This window comes from Canis aureus, chromosome 13, assembly GCF_053574225.1.
Source record: "Canis aureus isolate CA01 chromosome 13, VMU_Caureus_v.1.0, whole genome shotgun sequence".
NCBI lineage: Eukaryota > Metazoa > Chordata > Mammalia > Carnivora > Canidae > Canis > Canis aureus.
The window spans coordinates 56,327,270-56,347,207 of record NC_135623.1 but is presented as its reverse complement, the minus strand read 5'-3'; the positions used below and the strand labels follow the sequence as shown (position 1 = coordinate 56,347,207).

Below are 19,938 nucleotides of genomic sequence, written 5' to 3'. Positions count from 1 at the left end.
TCCTTTTATATTGTAACATCTTTGAATCACTTGCAATCTATAAATAAACTTGCATTTTACAGAAATGGCTCTACAAAAAGCAGCACCATGCTGGAATTCAATATACAAGGCTATTTTTAAAAGTGTTTTGATTTTTAAAAATTAATTGTAGGCCCTAGAGTTATAACTTGGCTTACTACAAGTTTCATGTTGCTTAACAACTCTTTAGAACAATTCTTCTACATCTGTGCTTTATTTTAAGTGGAAGTCAATGTTAATTGAAAATTTTGCTGATTATGGCTGCCCTGTTCTATGGTGGGGAAAATGGAATCACTAATATTCTGAAATCAGTCATTAAGGTAGTTTACCTTTAAACAACATTTTTGGTGCTTTGGTGCTCCTGTTTTTAGAGCTATTTGTTTTCCCCAGGTGTGATATAAGAAGTTATCTGACACCAAAATAAATCTCTGAAACAAAAGCTATCCTCTTAAAACATGAAAGAAAGTGAAGGAAATTGGGGGGCAACTTTTATCCTGATAGAAAAGCATGTTCAACTGTAAATCTATGAAAAAATAACATTATGAAATAATGAAACTTAAGGCCTAGATATGTTTGTCCAATTGAACTTGTTAATTTATTTTATAGCAGAGGATAATAGAGAAGAAAGAATTCTTGAGGGGATGGATGAAATGTGTATGAAACCACACACCTGGGAAACATTATAGGCTTTATCTTATATCAAAAGGCACAGATCGTATGATGTAGCAGTTGAAGTATTTGGAAATTTTATGCCTTCTGAGGTAAATGTAACTTGTCTTTCGAGAGTATGTGGATTAGGGCAGCCCGGGTGGCTCAGTGGTTTAGCACCGCCTAATCCCAGGGCCTGATCCTGGAGACCAGGGATCGAGTCTCACGCTGGGCTCCCTGCATGGAGCCTGCTTCTCCCTCTACCTATGTCTCTGCTTCTCTCTCTCTCTCTCTCTCTGTCTCTCATGAATACATAAATAAAATTTTTAAAAAAAGAATATGTGGTTTAAAAGTATAGGAAGAGAAGTGATTATTTCTGCCTCTATATTCATTAACAAAGATTAAATGCCTAGGTCTTACTCTTTTTTGCTCTAGAAAAATAATCTTTGGGTTGTTTTCTCCTAAAAATTATTTTAGAGAAGGGAAGACAACTGCTATAGTACCCAGAGACAGAACAGGACCTCAGATACATGACTCCTGCAATAGAAACTAATTGATTTTCCGTAATTTGACCTCTCTTGCCACATTATATCTCAGACAGTGAAAATTATTACTTCCACACTTGCTGTTTTTTTGACAGTTGAAAATAAATAATGGCATTTTTGAGAGAAGAGAGAGTAAACACAACATTTGAATCAATGGTACCATAGAAATCCAACAAAAGACATATATATACTCAATTTTATTTTTCAACTCCATCCATGGATGACAACTATTAACTTACACAGCAAGAAGCACAGTTCATGTGATCCATTGCACAATAGAACCAATGCAAAGGGATATTATCACTTTGAAATAAGTGACACCTTATATCTCTGTTGGGTAAAGAGAACACAAGGAGCATAAGGATACATCTAGCTGAAGTTTCTAGAAAAAAACAACAAACAATGTAGGCCAACAGCCAAATATTGGTTTTCCTTGGGGGAAGTGAGCTACTATTCTAGAAAACAAAATTGCTATAAGGGAGGTTGTTACATAGCAGCTAATGTCCTCTTGTCATAGATCCCAAGAGAAAGGCCCCAGGCACCTAAAATGGTTGCTGGGCTAGAGAACTAAGCAAGACGAATTATTTTCTTTCCCAAACTCAAGACTCTTCATTTTGACATCTGCTAAGGACACTAAACTTTGAGAGATTGTAAAATGTCAAACTGACCCTCATAAATTGGGAGAACATGTCATCAGATTATGTGAATTTCAGTGTGGCAAGTAGCAGGTAATGTATTTATTGAATAAATCTCTATAAAATTTTTTAAAATCATGGGCTCTGAATCACTGCAAAATGTTTCCCAGAGATACTGTACCAATGTTCTATGGCAGCCAAAATAAAGATAACAGCTTAGAGAATCAACACAGAATATTAGGCTTGTTATTTGCTAGAGTGGCAGTTTATATAATCTTACTTTCTTTTGCCTTTTGGAAGACACAGTATCCAGCCCCATTTTTAGCATCATTTCTTTTCACTCTTACTATATATGTGGGGCAGGGGAAATGTCTTTTAATAGCAAAGCTAGTCTACGTGTGGAATCAACATCAACTTGAAATCACTGCTGGGTCAAGTTATCAAATCTTACTGGTGAATTAGAATCTAGAGTCAGACTCCAAGGATATAAGAACAATGTCTATGCTGGTCTTTCCCTCTTTAATTAGTATTCATGAATCACTGGGATTTTTTTTTTCTCTGTCTTTGCATTTATCTCAGTAGTTGTATCATCTGATTGCTAATGTGTTTAAATTGAGCTGCCTGATTTTAATTCAATCTGGCACCCTTTCATGGAGCACTAAATAGCCTCTCATGGCCATACATTAAACTGTGGTGAGCCCTGAAGGCTCTGCCACCAAGAAGATTTCAGCCTTTATTGCTTTGTGCAGCCCATCCATTCTTGGTTCAAGGGCAGCTTAGATATAGAGATCCCAGTTCAGATACGCACAGGTAATGACACCCATTACCTGGCAGCACGTGTAAGATAAGCCTTTCTGTTCTCTTCTGTGCCATCCTGGTAGAGTCAGCTACATCTTCCCTTCAATTAGCAAGTAGGATTTCATTCACTGAGGGAAAAGTGTCATCAAAGCTCATGTGTCTTGGTGGAGTTGTTTTTTGATGTCATGCTTCTAGTCCTTAAAATCTTTAGATTTAAAATCAAGAGAATCATTTGACATACAAAAAAGTCATCTGTTTTGAAACTTGAAAGCTATTGACCAGTATATGCACCTGATCTGTAAATAAGATACTAGTGTGTGTGTGCATGCGTGTGTGTGTGTGTGTGTGGGTACACAAGCTCCATAACCTTGAAGGGTAAATACCCAATGCTAAAACATCAAAGAGAGAGCTTTTTAGTGCATAGCAGGAATCTGACCACATGTGAAACAACATAGCTTACAGGGACAACAGGGACATAGAGCTTAACATATTCTACTTCTCATTACTTGTGACTCAGGAGTATCTTCTTTCAAGTAAATGGTGAGTCATGGGGATATGTAGAGGGGGAGCTTCTTTCTTACACATAATTCCTCTTTGCTTCCAGGATTAGTCAGATTTCTAGAAAAGAAAGAGCCTGGGGAACCAGCAAACCATCCCTTGAGACCAGAAAGAAGGAAAGACATGGAGAGATTACAGTTTATGGGCCAGGCAAGCCTAATAGCAGCAATGCACTAGCCTCATCTTCCCCAGATTGCACTTTATCTCTACAAAGACATTGGACAGGGTGTTCTATTTCCTTGCCTTGGAAAGGAAGAAAAAGTTATAGATTTCTTTGCCTCAAAGCAATCTTCTAGAGAAAGCAATTGTTCCCTCCACATCAGTATTTTATCAGAATCAAGATTTAATGGTAAAATAAAAGGAAATGAATCTTATTCTCCCAATTGTCTAGCATGCACATATTCCCAGTCTTTCTTCTTCCCCTAATGACACTTCACTGGATCTTAAAATGTGGTTTTGCTAAAAAGGAATTTTATGTCTTCAGAATGCTTTTTCAAAAACAGAACTTCCTCTAAGTGTCAATGTTCTTCTGACATGAAAATGATGCTGCCAATTTTTGTCATTTATATATCATTCTGAGTGGACTTTTTTTTAAAAGAGAATTTATGCTGACCTAGTTACCTTTCCTCCCTACCACATTGCACAAAATTTAAGACAGCAGGCTAGGCACTACAGCCATAGAACAGATAGAAACTTGGTCCTATCAATGGTCCCACAGAGGGACTAAACTCACAACTGTGTTAAGAAACACCACATCCAGGGGCACCTGGTGGCTCAGTCGTTTCAGCATCTGACTCTTGATTTTGGCTCAGGTCATGATCTCAGGGTCATGAGATTGAGTCCTATGTTGGGCACCATGCTCAGAAGGGAATCTGCTTGGGATTCTTGCCCTCTCCCTCTGCCCTTTCCCCCTACTCTCTCACTCTCAAATAAATGAATAAACTTAAAAAAAAATCCACATCCAGCTCTATTAGACAACAAGGGCATTTTGTTTATTAGTCTGCAAAATGTCTTTAAAGCACTGTCTTTGTTTTCACAGGAAATCAAAGAATAGGTTGGTTAGCACAATTTTAAGATTCAAAATTATACACAAAGAGATTTTGAGGTACATTGCCATGATATATTATTAAAGTGAATAGTGAAAACTATTTCCTTTTAATTTCACTGGGAATTTTCATGTTTCCATTAAAATTGTTTACTTCATTATAAAAATGATACAAGTGGTTCTAAAAAATTAGAACCTAAATTGAAATTCTAAAAAAAAAAATCATTCTTTCACATTTTACCCATGTAACTGATGAAGTTATAAATCCTGGAATATCATGTTTTCACATCATTTCCCCCATCCCAAGCTAATGAAAGGAAAAGGAGTGATTACAATTAAACACAGCTTAGAGTTGGGGGGAGGGTGATTTGTGTTCAGAAATCAATGTGTTTACACAGACACCTGGGGATTTTGAGTCAAACCCAGGGGTAAGCTAATCTGATTCAACACTCACATTCAAAAACTCTCTGAAGAATACTAAACAAAACCATGTTATTTTAGGCATACTTTCTAACTATTGCCATTTATAAGTAACAACTTGAAATTCTGCTCTGAATTACCTATCTTTTTAAAAACCTGTTCTAAACTTATTTGTACTGTGTCAATTATGTGAATAAAATAAAAGCTGAGAAAATCTCCCTAAGAGAATGTTTTTGCTAGAAACCTTGTCCTGCTACCTTCTGAGCTTCTTGAAAATGAAAATCTCTGTGCCTTCCAGATGACAGCCACTTTTTTGGTGGAACCAAAATAGCTTTCTCAGCTAGAGCGCTGTCAGTAGGAGTTCTGACAGCAGATTTGGCATGCAGGAGGAAGGTGAGCAATGGTCCCATGGTAGGAGGTTGGGTGGGAGCACCCCACTAGCTAAGGGAGCAAGGCAGGAGGGGTACTTGGAAGACAGTGCCCTCCTAGACACTAGACTATGCGTGAGGAAAACAATGGGCATTTCTAGAAATGACAGATAATCTCGGAGAAGGGAATCATTAACTATGCAGTATGCATGAAGCTAGAAGGTTTCCATTTGTGAAAGGAATCCAGCACATTTACATGCAGAGGATTTTCGCTCCCTCTAGTGGTAGGGTAGCAGTCTTTGAAGTGATCTGCTATCACTGCATAATACTGCTTCATAAACAAAGATGTGCATTTTGCCCATAAAATGAGGGTTTTCATTAGGTATGTTGCTCTCTTATGATGGTTTTCAGAACACCCCCAACACTTCATGGGAATGAACTGCCTCCTGACTCTGCTGATTACCAGTGGCAAGGTAACAAAGATTTCCCTTTCCTTTTGGCTAAAAGATGCCAGTGCTTACTTCTGAGATACAGGATTCCCCTTTCCTCTGCAGTCCCATCAAAGATGGAACCATGCTATGATCATAGGCAACTTTCCTGACTCCCAGTCTGAGCCAGAAAAACCTGGGGAGCTAAATGAGAAACAGAAACCAAACCTACCCAAAGTAAAGGCGGGAAATAGGGAAACTCAGAGGAAAGATACTAACACAGAATCTGAAGAGTGATCTGACCCTGATACAAAGGTCCATGATCAGCAATGAATTTTGGAACAAATCTCCACCTCTACTTTGCGGTCACTTATTTCTCTCATTTTCATGTTTGGTTATGTGAAAACACTTCTGGTGCAGCAACGTGGATCGATGACAGCGGATGAAAAACAAAAACAAAAAAAAAAACAGAGAAGATGGGAAGAATAAATAATGACATTTTAAGGACGGTAACTAACACTGCCTCCCTCGAGGGATTCAACTGCATAAAATATCATCATTGTGCAAGAATATTGATGGAAACAGATCGTAGGTTAGAGCTGTCCAATCAATAGGTTATTGGGCACTAACTGAAAATCTACCAGTGTGAGATACGCAGAGTGTGCAGCTCTTTCACCTGCTCCACACTCAAGTTAGGCATCAGTGATGCCTCCGTGACTTCGCTTGTGTGTCTCCAGGGCAACCAAATTCATGTGTCGTCCCCCCCCCCCCCCCCCAATATTTCCTAGTTTCTTTATGTCAGTGACTCACTCCACCAGCCACCCAGCTGCAGTAGCCGGAAGTTCGGGAGGTCCTTGACCCCACCTAGAGTCTCAGCATCAGGTTCAAGCCATCACCCAGTCCCTGGTCTTATTCCCTAAATGTGTCTCTAAACAACCCCTGCTCCGAAGGGCGTCCGCCCCATTCTGCCAAACGCATTCTCCGCGCGGCCCTGCTTCATTCCAGATACTTCCAGGGGGCCTGACTCTGCGCTGCGGTAAGACTTGGTTGATTGCGGCAAGTCCCCCAGACTCTTAAGTAGCTTGTGGAGGCAGAAGACTCCCACGGCGGAGAGTCGTGAGCAGACCGTGGGGAGGAAAGATAGGGCGACATCGCAGGAGACGGCCGGGAGGCTACTCAAAACCGTGTGCTCCAGGGCTCCGGGGAAGGTCGGGGCCTCAGAGCGCGGCCGAGGCTTCCTCACGGACACGGGACGGCGTTCCCCAGCCCGACCAAGCGCGAGAAGGAAACTCCGGCAGCACGTACCGAAGGGACGCTCGAGGCCGGCCGGGGTCCAGGCGCCCCCGCCCCGCCGCAGCGCGTACGACGCGAAGGGACGCGGTGCCGCGGACTCGCCCGGGGTCGGCTCCGCGGCGGCGCGGGCGGCCGCGCGCCTCGCTCGCTCGCTCCTCCGCGGTGCCCAGGCTCCGGCCCGACCTGCGGCAGGCGCGCGAGGGCTCGTGGCGTGAACGCGGCCGGCAACGCGGCCGGAGGGTCCGGGTCTCCGCTGACGGGCCAAGTTCACTTAGTTGGGCGGCCCGGCCCGGTTCCTGAGCTTTCATCTCCGGCACCACCTGCTCGCGCTCGCGCGCCCCGCCACAACCCTCTCCAACTCCCCGCTAGGAGGAGTCGCACCTCCCGACCCCGGCAGCCTCCCGTCCTCTCCTCTACTTCTCCTTCCCCCTCCCCCCGCCTCCCCACGCCTCCCCACGCCAGGGTTCCGGCAGCCTTGGGGGCGCAGTGCTCACCGGGAACTGTAGTCTTCCGGGGCGAGCCCAAGGAGTTTTAGTCCGGTCTAGAACTACGCTTCCCAGAGAGCCTCGCGGCAGGACCCTCTATCACCTGACCAGGAGCCTGGTGCGGCAATGGCGGCGCCCATGCTTCGCGGGTGCTGTCTTGCAAGGCGTGGGGCTTTAGCCTGCATTGACGGCGGGTCTCACCATGGAAGAGGGGCTGCGATTGGGTGCAGGTCCAGCGGGAAAAGGGGACGGAGCTCCGTGGCTCAGCAGCCCCTCATCACGGCCCAGAAGTCCGAGAAAGGGTATACGATTTCACACCATTACTGCCCTCTTAAGTGTGGGGTGGACCCGCGGGGCTGGGGAGGTGCTGGCCAGGACAGCCCGGCGTCAGTCTAGACGTCGGTGGTGGGCGGGGAGGTATGGGGAGTGGGGTGGTGGTGGGCTTATCACCTTCAGCCCTGAAACATGTATGAAAGCACAAAACTAGCTCTCTATCAGCCCCGCCTCCACACATAAAACACTCTCCAAGAAGGCGTATTTGGGGGAATTTACGAGTGTAAGATCGCAGATCTTTTCTTGAATGTAAAACTGCACACACAAAAGAGTGGATTTAGTCACCTTACTAATAGGACTAGCAGTGGGTCGCTGACACCAGAAAGCACTAACTTATTTAATAGCAGGACGATGGGACAGCAGTGATCTAAAAGTAGAAAAGGAGCCTTTACCTACAAACTCTAGCAAGTGGCGAATTAATGTTATTAGTCAAAACACCACCTGTCTGTGGAGGCATTTCATGTTGAACGTGTTTCTAAGGAGGATGCAGTCAATACAAGAGATCTTCCCCCTGATTAGAATTTTGCTTGTTTTGTGAGATGTCCTCTAAACAGCTGTTTATACTTTATAAGACTTAAATAGTTTCTTTTTAAGTACTGAAACAGAAGGCACGTTTTTAGGAATCCTTTAATCCTTTGAGAGAGTTGAGTTGGCATTATTTCTGCTTTTCTGTTGAAGCAACAGAGGGAAAATGTCCAGAAGCATTCAGCTTCTATTCTTTCATAAATTAGATGGTCTGACTGTAAGTGGGAAGTATTTTTTCTCTCATGGAACGAAACTACAAAAATAGTTTTGAGTGATGTTTTAGCGAATGCAGAATTTCTGATGAGTTCTTCATTGAATTCCTCTCGATTGTCAGCAGTGCTTCCAAACTTTAAAAAGAAGGAATTAATCTTCTTACAGAGTACTATAGACATAGAATTTCATGTGTTGAAATGATTGAAACAAGACCCAGTACATGTAAACAAAAATCTAGAAGATAGAGACAATTGCTAGGGAGAAGAGCACAATAGGAACAAAGTATGGAGAGAGCGTGTGTAAACAGACATTGTCCAGGATATGTGGCTTCAGAAAGAATAAGCACACTTAGAAGAACCTAAGAGTGAGACCTGTGTGTGGAATGCTCATATATGGACCCAACAGAGTAGGAAAGGTTCTTACAGCATTTAACAGCTTTTTAGATTTGATAGCAATCAAGCATAAAAAAGGAACCTGAAACTATATCCAGGGAATTGAAAGTGATTTGGGGGACCAAAAAAATAATAATAATAAAAAATAAAAAAAAGGAAAAGCCACATCTGATGGTTTAATGTTTTCATTTGCTCCAAATCCCAGGAAGAGTATGATTTAGTGATGATCTGTTACATCTGTGTCACTCTGGTCATTTTACTTGGAAGCCTTTGGTATAAAATGAGTTCAAAACATGACAAAGAATTTCCCTTCCTTTTTAAATAGGATATACAACTACACACCACTATTTTTCTAGTAGTAGAAGTATGATATTTATGTTACTTCTAAAAATGTTTGCAAGGTCAGCTTTCATTTACTGAGTTATTAATTGCTAAAGGACAGTTAATCTAGAAAATGCTGCTTTTCATTGAAGTCAGCCAAGCAGACATCACTTGATAGCCATTTCTAAATTGTTTCAAGATGCCAAATTGTCCTTCATAACCTTCCCCGTTGTACAGTGAACTCTCCCTGTGCCATGTTGTAAATGAATTTTATTTTGCTGGCCTTGTAGATGTTCATGTTGAATTACTTTTGGTTCAGTCATCGATAAATGTGACATATTTTTTTTAAAAGAATTGAAAATCTTAATACAAATAGCAAATTAACATGTGTGGTTTAGGATCATAGAAATTCATGCATAATGGTGGATCTAACTATTTCTTAACCATTCTTTCTCTTTAGTGAACACGCATGGGCAGCTGTGGTCGGTTTGGAAATTCATGCCCAGATCTCTTCCAACTCTAAACTCTTCTCTGGATCTCAAGTCCAATTTGCAGCACCTCCAAATTCTTTGGTATCTTTTTTTGATGCATCTCTGCCTGGAACTCTCCCGGTAAGGTTTTTTATTTAATCATATTTTCATTAGAAAATGTTTCTGTTTTATTGGACATAGGTAGTGATTTCCTTGTTTTCACATCTGGCATGACTCTTAGGAAGTACTTATTTAGGGAATTTTGGGTGAAAGAAGAACTAAATGTTTTCTAAAGACCCATCTCTATAATTCTGTTTCTAAGTCTAAACATCATCCCTTTGTTCATACATGTATTCACTCATTGCATGCACATTTTAAAATGTCCACAAAATACCAGACACTGTGCTATGAAGTGGAACTTGAAGGTGATTGACAATCCTTTTCTTTGAGGGGTTTAAAGGCTAGGTAGGGAGAAGTGTTTTGTACTAGTGTCTACTTATAAACAAGTAGAGTACTGTGTAATTATGCCTGTGAAGGTATGCCTGTGTAGGCATGGTTTTGGAACCCAGAGGAAGAACACCTAATTCTGTAAGAGAAGGATTCTTGTGATAAATTGAGGTACGAGTATGATTGGAAAGCTTGTTGGAAGAGGTGGTCTCGGAGCTATCTGAGAAGCCAGTTAGGAGTTAGGCAGGAAAATAAAGGAGGAGGAGGAGTCTAGTCACAGGAGACACCGTATGATGCATGATATTATAGTGTAAGGTCAATAATGATTATGATTATTGGAAATTAAGTGGTTGATAATGGAGAGAACAAGTCAACCACAATATACATTGAGTTAACCACTCATTTATCTGCTCATTTTCACTTAAACCCAAGGAATGACTCGGTCTAGTGTACTCATCAGCAAGATTATCCCATAATTTCATATAGTTGGCTGAATTTTGAAGAAAAGGATGGAACAATGTGAATATTTGAGGTAATAAATAAATCGTAGTCTGTCCAGAACATATAGCATCAACTGGGTGTGGGATTTCCTGCCATCCTTGGAGGGAACGTGTATAGATGGTGGTGAAGGGGAGGGAGGAGGAGGGACTGTCATGGGTGATTTCTATACTTTCTAACATTGAAATACAAATGAAAGCTGGTTGACTTGACTGAGGCAGTGGTGTACTTTCCTCAGAGTTGCTGTCCAGAGTAGCAGGTTTGGGGCCATGCCTCCAATGTGTCTGCTATACCCAGGGCTTTGGTTATATTGCAGTAGGGTCTCTATCTTGGAACTTTTTTTCTTATTTGTGCTTTTTGTTGTGGAGGACTCCCATACCTGCAAACCCTATCCGGGATCACCTTTGGTTTGCTCTTGAGTCTTTCTGGGGGAAAGACAGATAAAGGGATGTCTGCCCCTCCCTCCCTCTGGCTTAGAGTTTCTATCTATGGAGAAATCATTTTTGTTTGGGAAGAGACAATTTTTCAGTTGCACGTATATGAGTTCTTTTTTGGGGCAGAGATGCAGATATAGGAGAAGTAGAGTAATATCTATTCAGACAAGTGAAATGGAAAGCAATTTATCACGATCCCTCTCCTTTTTTTCTTTCTGAGCTAAAAACATCTTTTTTCCACATGGTAGTTCATTATCAAGAGACTACACATAACCTCTGAGTTCTTTTTAGATTTTTCCAGCTGGGAATATAGTATCCAGCAAAGTATTTATTATAGTTCACATTTGGAAATAGATCTGTATTATATTATAATATAATATAATATAATATACATATATATATGTATATTATATTATATATATATCTAATATCTCTAGATAGGCATGTTTTCCATAAATAGGCTTTTTCGGTTGTGGCTAAAAGTGGTCATACATTAGAGACAACTCAAAACTAAAATGTCAACATACTTTGAAAGACTTCTTGCTATACACCAAAGAAGGTGCTTGCCCAGTGATAAGCATGGCAGTAAAACAGTGAAGGTGTTTGGGACATTTGAGCATTGAAAGCTTGGCTTATATTAATTAAATGACAAAGTTTAGATATCCAGTTTTGCTTGAGCTGGGATTTGTTTTTTCTCTTCAGAGCCCACTACACTCACGATTTAAGGAGCCTAGTGGGTTATTCTCTCGACAGAGTTAATTACCTCTTGTTCCAAAATGTTTCTGTCTTTAAAAGACCTATTTTAGTATGTGAGCAAAATTACAACAAAACTACCAGAATAGAACATTGTCACTCCCATAGCACTTCAAAACCTTGTGTTTTACCTATGTAAACGTATTGAGACATTTAGACAGTTGCTCTCCTCTAAGCTCTAAGATGGTATATTGATGCTGTGGTATTCTGACTCTGCATTTGATTGTTTTTGTACACAAAAAAATGGTGACCATTTGTCAGATACACTAATAAGAAGATAGAAAACTATTGTTACTGCAATAAAGTGTTTTTTATTGTATTGTAAAGTAAGAACATTAACTGCAAACATAAATAGGCTTGAACATGTGCATTTTAATCTGTCTTTCCTCTCACCCCAAAGAAACCCTACTGAAATTACAGTAAAATAATTTAATACTTATAAAACCTGTGTGAAAATAGGAGACCAGAGTTTGTGAGAGATGGTAGATGGAGGAGGGACTGACTTAGCAGAGCAGAGTTAACTATAAGCCAAGAAAGAGACAAATAGCCTGCAGAAAGAGCCACTAGTGAGAAATAAGATGTCATGCCCTGCATAGCCTCAGAAAGCATCTGGATATGGGATCCCTAGGCTTTGCAGAAGGCCAGGGGGAGGTGGAAACAAGGGATTAATTCAGGAGTCTGAGCAGTTAGAATTAAGGTTGTCTCCTTGACCCTCTGCAGCTATCCCACTCCAATAGGAATCTGTAGCTTGGGGAGAAATTCAACTGGTGACTCACTCCCCCTGGGGACCCCAGGCAGAGAAAAGGCACCAGTGTAAGACAGTGTCTGCACCATAGACTCTAGGACCTGCCCAGTGCTTTTTTTGACCCTGTTTTAAGAGTCCAAGTGACCTAGTATAGCCATCTCTCTACTCCGTCTCCTCTGCCAAGCAGGAATCTGCAGGAACTTGTTTGGAGATTATATGTCTCTGGAGGGAAGAACTTCAGATACTGAAGATACTTGGGTGGGGGGGTCTCTATAAAAAAACCTGCCTGGCCACTTGATTGTCCTAGAATGGAGGCCATCAGTCAACAAGCCCTGGGTACTTAAATAATTTAGAACTTTTAATCAGCATTTTAGTAGCTACTTCAAAATATAAACCGATGGCCAAAAATTACTAGACATATGAAGAAGTTCTCCAACATAATGGACAGAATCCAAAATCAAAAGACTAAAAGAAATAAGAAATAACAGTCAATGCACAGGGTAAAAGAATACTTTGAAATTAGGAGCATCTGAGTGGCTCTGTGGTTGAGCATCTGCCTTCGCTCAGGGCATGATCCTAGGGTCCGGGGATCAAGTTCCACATCAGGCTCCCCATAGGGAGCCTGCTTCTCCCTCTGCCTATGTGTCTGCCTCTCTCTCTCTATCTCTTGTGAATAATTTTTTTTAAAAGAATACTTTAAAAAATTATAAGTTCTTATAAAAATCTTAAGAGAAAGTAGCTGCATCTTTGAGATAAGAACATGATACCACTTTTTAAAAATAAAGAATCAGAACAAAAATTTCTCAGAAATTAAAATTATGATAGCAAAAAAAAAAAAAAAAATCCACGAGAGTTAGAAGATAAAGTCAAGAAAATCTTCCACAAGGTGTACACACATACAATGAACTGGACAGTAGGGGGATAAAATAAGAAAATTAGAGACTCAGTCTAGGATGTACAACATCTGATTCTTGGGAGTTCCAGAAGACAGGAGAGAGACTGTAGACAAGGGGAAACTCTCAAACGACACAGATTAATTTCCCAGAACTGAAGGACCTGAATCTCCAAATGGAAAGGGCTTGCCACGGACCCAGTGCAAGGAACAAAAATAGTCTCATGTCTCATAGACAGGCATGTCATCATGAAGTGTAGGAATGCCGGGGATAGAGATAAGGTACTGGAACAAAGAAGAAAAGAAAGGTCATATGCAAAGGACTGGAAAGATCATTGGACTTCTTAAAAAGCAGCACTTAAAGCTGTAAGAGAATGAAAGAGTGCCTTAAAAAGAACTTAGGAGGAAAAAAAATTCTAATTTAGAAGTCTGTATCCAGCACTATAAGTTGTGACAGTAGAATAATGAAATTTTCAGACAGTTGGCTTCTCAAAAAATTGGCCTTTCACCATCATGAGAACCTATTGGAGTAATGGAGAGGTTCCAGATTGCCAACTCTGCAACAGGCCTGGGGAATCTGGTGAGAAAAGAGGATGGATGGCTGTAGAACCGAATGGTTTCAAGAAGAAAAAATGTAGTGGGGTGGGAATAGCAGATATCTAATGTTTGTGTAGACACAAGTTTTTACATATAGAGTCTTTGAGAATAATAAGCAATAGGTAATAAAATATGAAGCAGATGATGAAATGAAGACCCATCAACTCCAGAAAAGCAAAATGTTCAAGAAAGAAAAATCAGAGTATACTTAACAGCTCAGCAGAGAAACATAGAACCAACTACTGATTTAACAAAAACTGAGATATAGCTAGGATGTTGGGAAATAAACTCAGTTCTTATCTGCCATTATCAGAAGTTACATTCTAAATTGATAAAGCAAGAAAAAAGTAATGTAAGAATGTGTTCCAGTAACATTTTTGGCCACAAATCAGGGGAGGCCTCTTTCTCCTTTTCAGGCCCTAAGTTGGTTGGTTGGTTTTTGTTTTAGATTTTATTTGGCTATGGGTACTTTTTTTTTTTTTTTCAGTTTTTAAAAATAAGGCAATGAGTGAAAGATTTAGAGCTCTTAAGAGACAGATTATTAGTCAAAAGGGTTTTCAATGAAGCTTTAAAAAATTTTATGTAAAGGTAATATTAAGTAATCAGATATTACCTCTACTGGTTTCTCAGCCTTCTGCTGGTGAAATATCTTTTTTGTTCCCAAAGTCCAAACCATGACAGGCTCCAACGCCCCACACCTGTAACTCCCACCTTTACCAAGCTCTTGGAAGGAATAGGCTCCTCCACATCCTAGATTATTCATACCCAAGTCCACACATGTGGTGGAAGTATCTGCTTCCCTGGGGCGAAGTGACTGGTCTGAGTTTTTGAACGTTAATCATCTTACCATGGGGTTGCACTCAATGATGACCTATTTTGTTCTTGACTAGAGATGGAATGAAGTAGCAAGCATGAGTAAATTTTTAAGAGTAAGATAAAAATTTTGCAAAATATCTTGCCTTATAACTTAAATTATCTCTTGGGAATGGAATGGGTGAAGTCTTGGTGTTCCGTGTTCCAAAAAAAGAACACTGTGTCACTGGGACAGCTATTAACTCTCTTTTTCCCAGATTAAGGAAGGATTGTCACATGGCAAATGGCCAGCAGCCTTGGCCAGCACATGATGGATTTTCCAAAGGCCCCCTGGCATTGCATATTACTTAAAAATAGGAAGATAAATATGACAAGACAGTTCAAAGATCTGAAGATAGTCATTGCCAGGAAACAGGACTGGCCGACAAGGGTGGCAGGACCTGCTGATTTTCATTATAAATAATTTCAAAATACTTGCCTTTAATAAATTGTTAAACAATTAGAAGTTAGTTTTAAAGGAGTAACATAGAAGGAGGAAGCTGTTGACAGAGTCAGATTCCCGAGAAAATAAGGCATCCTCAGAATACAAGGAGAAAGACAGCTTTTCCTCTCTAATCTCAGGGAAGATGTATCCCTCCACCCCATGGGTAAAGGTGACTTTTTAGGTTGGTTGTGGAAGGTTGAGGAAGCTCCCATCTGTTTTTGTTGTTTTGTTGTTTTTTGTTTTGTTTTGTTTTGTTTTTTCCTTTCCTAGCAAACACCGTTTCTTATGTCTCTCTTTTTTTGGAGCTCTTTCCTGTCTGAGTCAATATCCCTTGCATTCTGGGCCTGTGGGTGATGCACTCTGTTTTTTTGTGCCTCCAATTGTTTCTAGCTCTTGAATGATAGTACAGAATTCTAAGTTGACAGTTATTTCCCCTCCACATGCTGAAGACATGATTCCATTGTCCTCGGGCATCAATTATTCCTGATGAGTCCACATCCTTTGTAAGTAATCGGATTTCTGTCTCTGGTAGCTTTAGCCAGGACATGTCTAAGTGTGGATTTGTACTCAGTACTCAGTATGATTTTTTCACCCTGGATTGTCCAGTATCTCTCTGGGATGAATTCATGGAAGCCTCTACCAGGGCCCATTGGGCTTTATTAAATGAACTCTTTTTATGTTACTGTCACCCAGGTTGGATAGTGCCAACATTCAGGTGCCACACCCAAGCCAGGTACAGGGCCAGGGGCTTTGATTTCTCAAGACTCTCTTTTCACCTTTGGCTTGAGGCAGGTGGCCCCCTCCCTATCAACTCCTCTGGTTGGTGGCAGAAGATTTTCTGACTTGACCAGGATTTTGTGGTTCCCAATTGTCTCACAGTCTTGACTTTTGCACCTTGGGGGGCTTTAAATCGCCAACATCTGGTGTCCTAGCCTGGTTAACAATAATGATAGTAAAACCAACTAACATTTACTGAGTGCTTGCTTGCTATGTGGCAGGCACCGTTCTAGGCACTTTCTTCATATGTGTTAACTTATTTTAATATCATGTTAACTATGTCAGGCAATTATCATCATCATCCCAATTGGAAAGTAAGCGGAGGAGCTGGATGCAAACCCTGTAGTCTGGCTTCCAGGTTCATACTGTAACCCTTTACCATCCTATCTCTTATGGTTTCCCTTGGGTGATCCACAGCTTTAAGCTCCTCTACTGCCATGGGCCCCAGATTTTCTTTCTCACTTTTGAGCTGTGTGTGTGTGTGTTTATAAATTTATATGTTTGTATAAATGTATGCATAGATACAATACTTGTTTTCATCCCCCTTCTCCCTCCCACTCCCAGTGTGTCTGTCCCCCCAGCTGTGTATCACTCAGGCTGCTGTTTTTGACCAGTGGTTAGAAACCCCCCAGCCCCATTCTGATTGATGACCCTTCTGAATGTTTCTTAGGACCACAAGCATTTTTCTTCTTATTTTGCCTTTAGTTTTAGAATTATATGAAATCCCATCATAAATCTTCAGACTGAAAAGGTCATTCAGCCCATTTTCTTGCTTACAGGCAGGATTACAACTAAACTAAGGACAGCATTCTTTGTTTTTATTAGCAGGGATTCAGCCTCATTCATTACTTTGACCTAGTAAAACCTCTTACTCTAGTACAGAATCTTCCTTAATTTATTAAGTAATTCTAATTAAATAATTGTAATAAATAATGTCCATAGAATTTAGACAGAATCTTAGGTTATATGCTTATAATTTATTTCCAATTTATCAGTGTGATTCTAATTTCTCTACTTGTAATACTTTGCACATGAGATGTGAATGGGAGGAAAAATAGGAAAGAAAACATATTTGTTTGATAAAATGTCAAATTTACAAGTCTGTTTGTTTCATAATTTGTTAATGTTTCTGGTAATGGTGAGATTTCACCATTTCATAATTTCATAAATCACCTGTTTGTTTCATAATTTGCTAATGTTTCTGGTAATGGTGAGATTTTTAAGTTTGTTTGAAATTTATGCGTGTGCAAACCTGCTTGATCATACATACACACACACACTCACTCACTCATACTCACTCACTCTTATTTAAAATGCTTGCCCCCCCCCCCCCCATGTCAGTCCCTATGCGGGAGAAAGCAAAGAGAACATTGTTGCCTCTGCTGATGCCAGCTGGTAGGTTGCTCAGCTATGGCCCCTAGATAACCACTTCTGATAATCAGGCTGCACCACAATTAGGTTAATTAGAAAGTAGTGACTCTGCTCTTGTTTTGCTGGTTTGAAAGCTCTTATCTGTACGTAACACAGAAGCCCCTAGTAACTATGAATATCTATTGTTTCCAGAGCTGGGGAAAGGGCTTTTATAAAAGCTCTTTTCCGTGCGTGTATGCAAGAGTATTCTCCTCTTTTCTTAGGATTGGCCTGTCTAAAAAAGCATTTGAGGTCCAATATCAAAGATGTTTGGAACTGGCTCTGGTAACTATGGAATGAAAACTGGAATAGTATTTACTACATTTTACAAAACTTTTCTTTGTGCACAAGAGTGTGTACAGTTGACCCTTGAATAACATAGGCGTTAGAGGCACACAGTCGAAAATCCTACTAATAGCCCACTGTTGACCAGAAACCATACCAATAACAGTCGATTAACACATATTTTGTTGGTTATGTGTATTATATACTGCATTTTTATAATAAAGTTTCTAGAAAAGAAAACATTAAAAAAATATAAGGAAGAGAAAATATATTTACAATACTGTATGTATCCAAAAAAACTCCATGTATAAGTGGACCTGCACAGTACAAACCTGTGTTGTTCAAGAGTTAACTGTATTACTATTAGTAGCAAGAGAGAGGGAAGTGAAGAGGTAGAAAAGTAGGATGTGAGTAAATCTGATAATGCCTGCCCTCTGGAAACTAACAACAATGAAGAGACCATGCTTCATACTAGAGATTCATATTTGAACATGTCTGCACATTGTACTGTAAGGGATCTTGCCCCTTAAAGAAATGATAATGTGAATGCTTTGTAAAATACTTTGAGATTAACTTAATTATTAAATTTCTTATGGCATATTTATTTAAAGTTAGCTATCAACATCTTGGCTCTCTGAACACAGCAGATACTGGTAATAACTTTTGTTTTGAAGGACGTAATAGATTTAGAAACGCTTGTTCTAGAGAGCATTCGGCTGAAGTGCTTTGCTAACTCTTAATTCTAAATGTAATTATAAAAATTTGTTTTTAACTGAAAACTTCTAAACGAAATAGAAATTCAAGAACACAGTGTTAGGGAAGTGTTTAAATGCATACATTTATAATCAGATCTATATTTACCTCTCTGTCCATTCACACTAGATGATCTTTAGTTTATCCAAAGACAAAATGTGACAGTTTTCTATTAATTTTTTTTCCATTTCAGTGATTTGCTTTAATATAATCTGTAGAACTTATAATTACATTGTATTCTCAGACTTTAATCCTGCTAGTCACTCTCCAAGTCACTTTGATAGTTTTCCTTCATTCCTTTGTAAAGTAGGGTGTTCCACAGGTGAAGGGTTTTTTCCCTGTGACCCTTGTCCCTATAAATGTGCTGTGTCTGTGAGCTCATCCACACAAATGTGGAAAGGTTCGGCTCTTAAACTCATCTGATGGTCCAGACTTGCCTTATGACATCATTAACTGGCTGTCTCCCGTGAACTCAGATGACTCCTGACGGTGATGGACTTACATGGTCAGTAGGCAGCATGCCTTCACCTCCCCTCATGTGGGAAGCATTTGACTCCTTCCCCTGCCATGGATCTTTTCCCAACTTTCCGTGGATTCTTGAGAGCTTCGCTCTCCAGAACAGTTTTCACCTCTCTCACCTCTGTGGCAGTCTTGCCTGCAGTATTCTCCACATGAAATCTGACTATAATCTGACTATAATAATCTCTACTTTGTATCAATATATTTTTGTTTCATACAGTTGATTGACCATCCTATTATATATATTGTTTATAGGGATTTTTGTGTTTGATTATAAATTTCTAAAAAGCAGTTTATGGATCTTCCTTGGGCCACTTGACAGTACCCTGTATACAAAATATATATAACATCCTTAATAAATATTTCTCCATCTAGTTACATACACTTACATGTGCATACATGAAGAGTCCACTTGAAAGAATGTTCTAAGTCTTTAAAACCCTTTTAATATTTTTTAACTTCTTTATGGGAATCTTTCTAAGATTGATTGATTGATTTCAGAGAGAGAGAGAGAAAGAGTATACACATGCATGGCAGTGGGGAGAGGGAGAGGGAGAGAGTCCTAAGCGGACTCCTTGCTGAACCACAAGGCTCACTCTCATGGCCCTGAGATCACAACCTGAGCTGAAACCAAGAGTTGGATGCTGAACTGACTGCACCACTGAGGCCTGAGGCACTCCTTAAAGTTTTTTTTTTTTTGTAATCTCTACACCCAACATGGTGCTCAAACTAACAACCCTGAGATCAAGAGGGGAATCTTAATAAAATGCATTTTAATACTTTCCCACTTTCACATAGGGCATACCTAACTTACAAGCCAACCTTTTCTTGATTACTCAAGGTTATCAGCAGCATCAATTATTCCTCAGTATTGTTACATAATGTTGCCTTGGAGGGCTGTTAAGGTGTGTACAGCTATCTGATCCTACAGTAAATGGCTAAAATAGCCATTCTTTTTAGGTTTCCTGTTATAGGCTTTTTCCTTGTTATTACAGTCATCTACTCTTCACCTTTTTAAAGCTACTGTCAGTATATT

The 19,938-nt window shown here is 40.0% G+C and overlaps 2 protein-coding genes across 5 annotated transcripts in view; one reads left to right on the top strand and one right to left on the bottom strand.

Moving 5' to 3' along the window:
• Positions 1 to 7,589, bottom strand: part of LOC144282547 (uncharacterized) — a 74,439-nt gene extending 66,850 nt beyond the window's left edge. For 2 of the 3 annotated variants that reach the window (XR_013351017.1, XM_077846364.1), the window contains exon 1: positions 6,769 to 7,189. Coding sequence is in view for 1 of the 3 variants with exons in the window: in XM_077846364.1 (XP_077702490.1) it covers positions 6,769 to 7,064 (296 nt within the window). In the remaining 2 variants the exon portion in view is untranslated. Of the gene's footprint in view, positions 1 to 6,768; positions 7,190 to 7,250 lie in introns of those variants that run through there. The other variant, XR_013351018.1, reaches the window with a different exon arrangement.
• GATB (glutamyl-tRNA amidotransferase subunit B) overlaps positions 7,327 to 19,938 on the top strand; it is a 107,499-nt gene continuing 94,887 nt past the window's right edge. Inside the window, exons 1-2 of one of the 2 annotated variants that reach the window (XM_077846363.1) lie at positions 7,327 to 7,543; positions 9,486 to 9,636. In XM_077846363.1, the coding sequence (XP_077702489.1) occupies positions 7,368 to 7,543; positions 9,486 to 9,636 (327 nt within the window). In that variant the 5' untranslated portion in view covers positions 7,327 to 7,367. The remainder of the gene's footprint in view (positions 7,544 to 9,485; positions 9,637 to 19,938) is intronic. The other variant, XM_077846362.1, reaches the window with a different exon arrangement.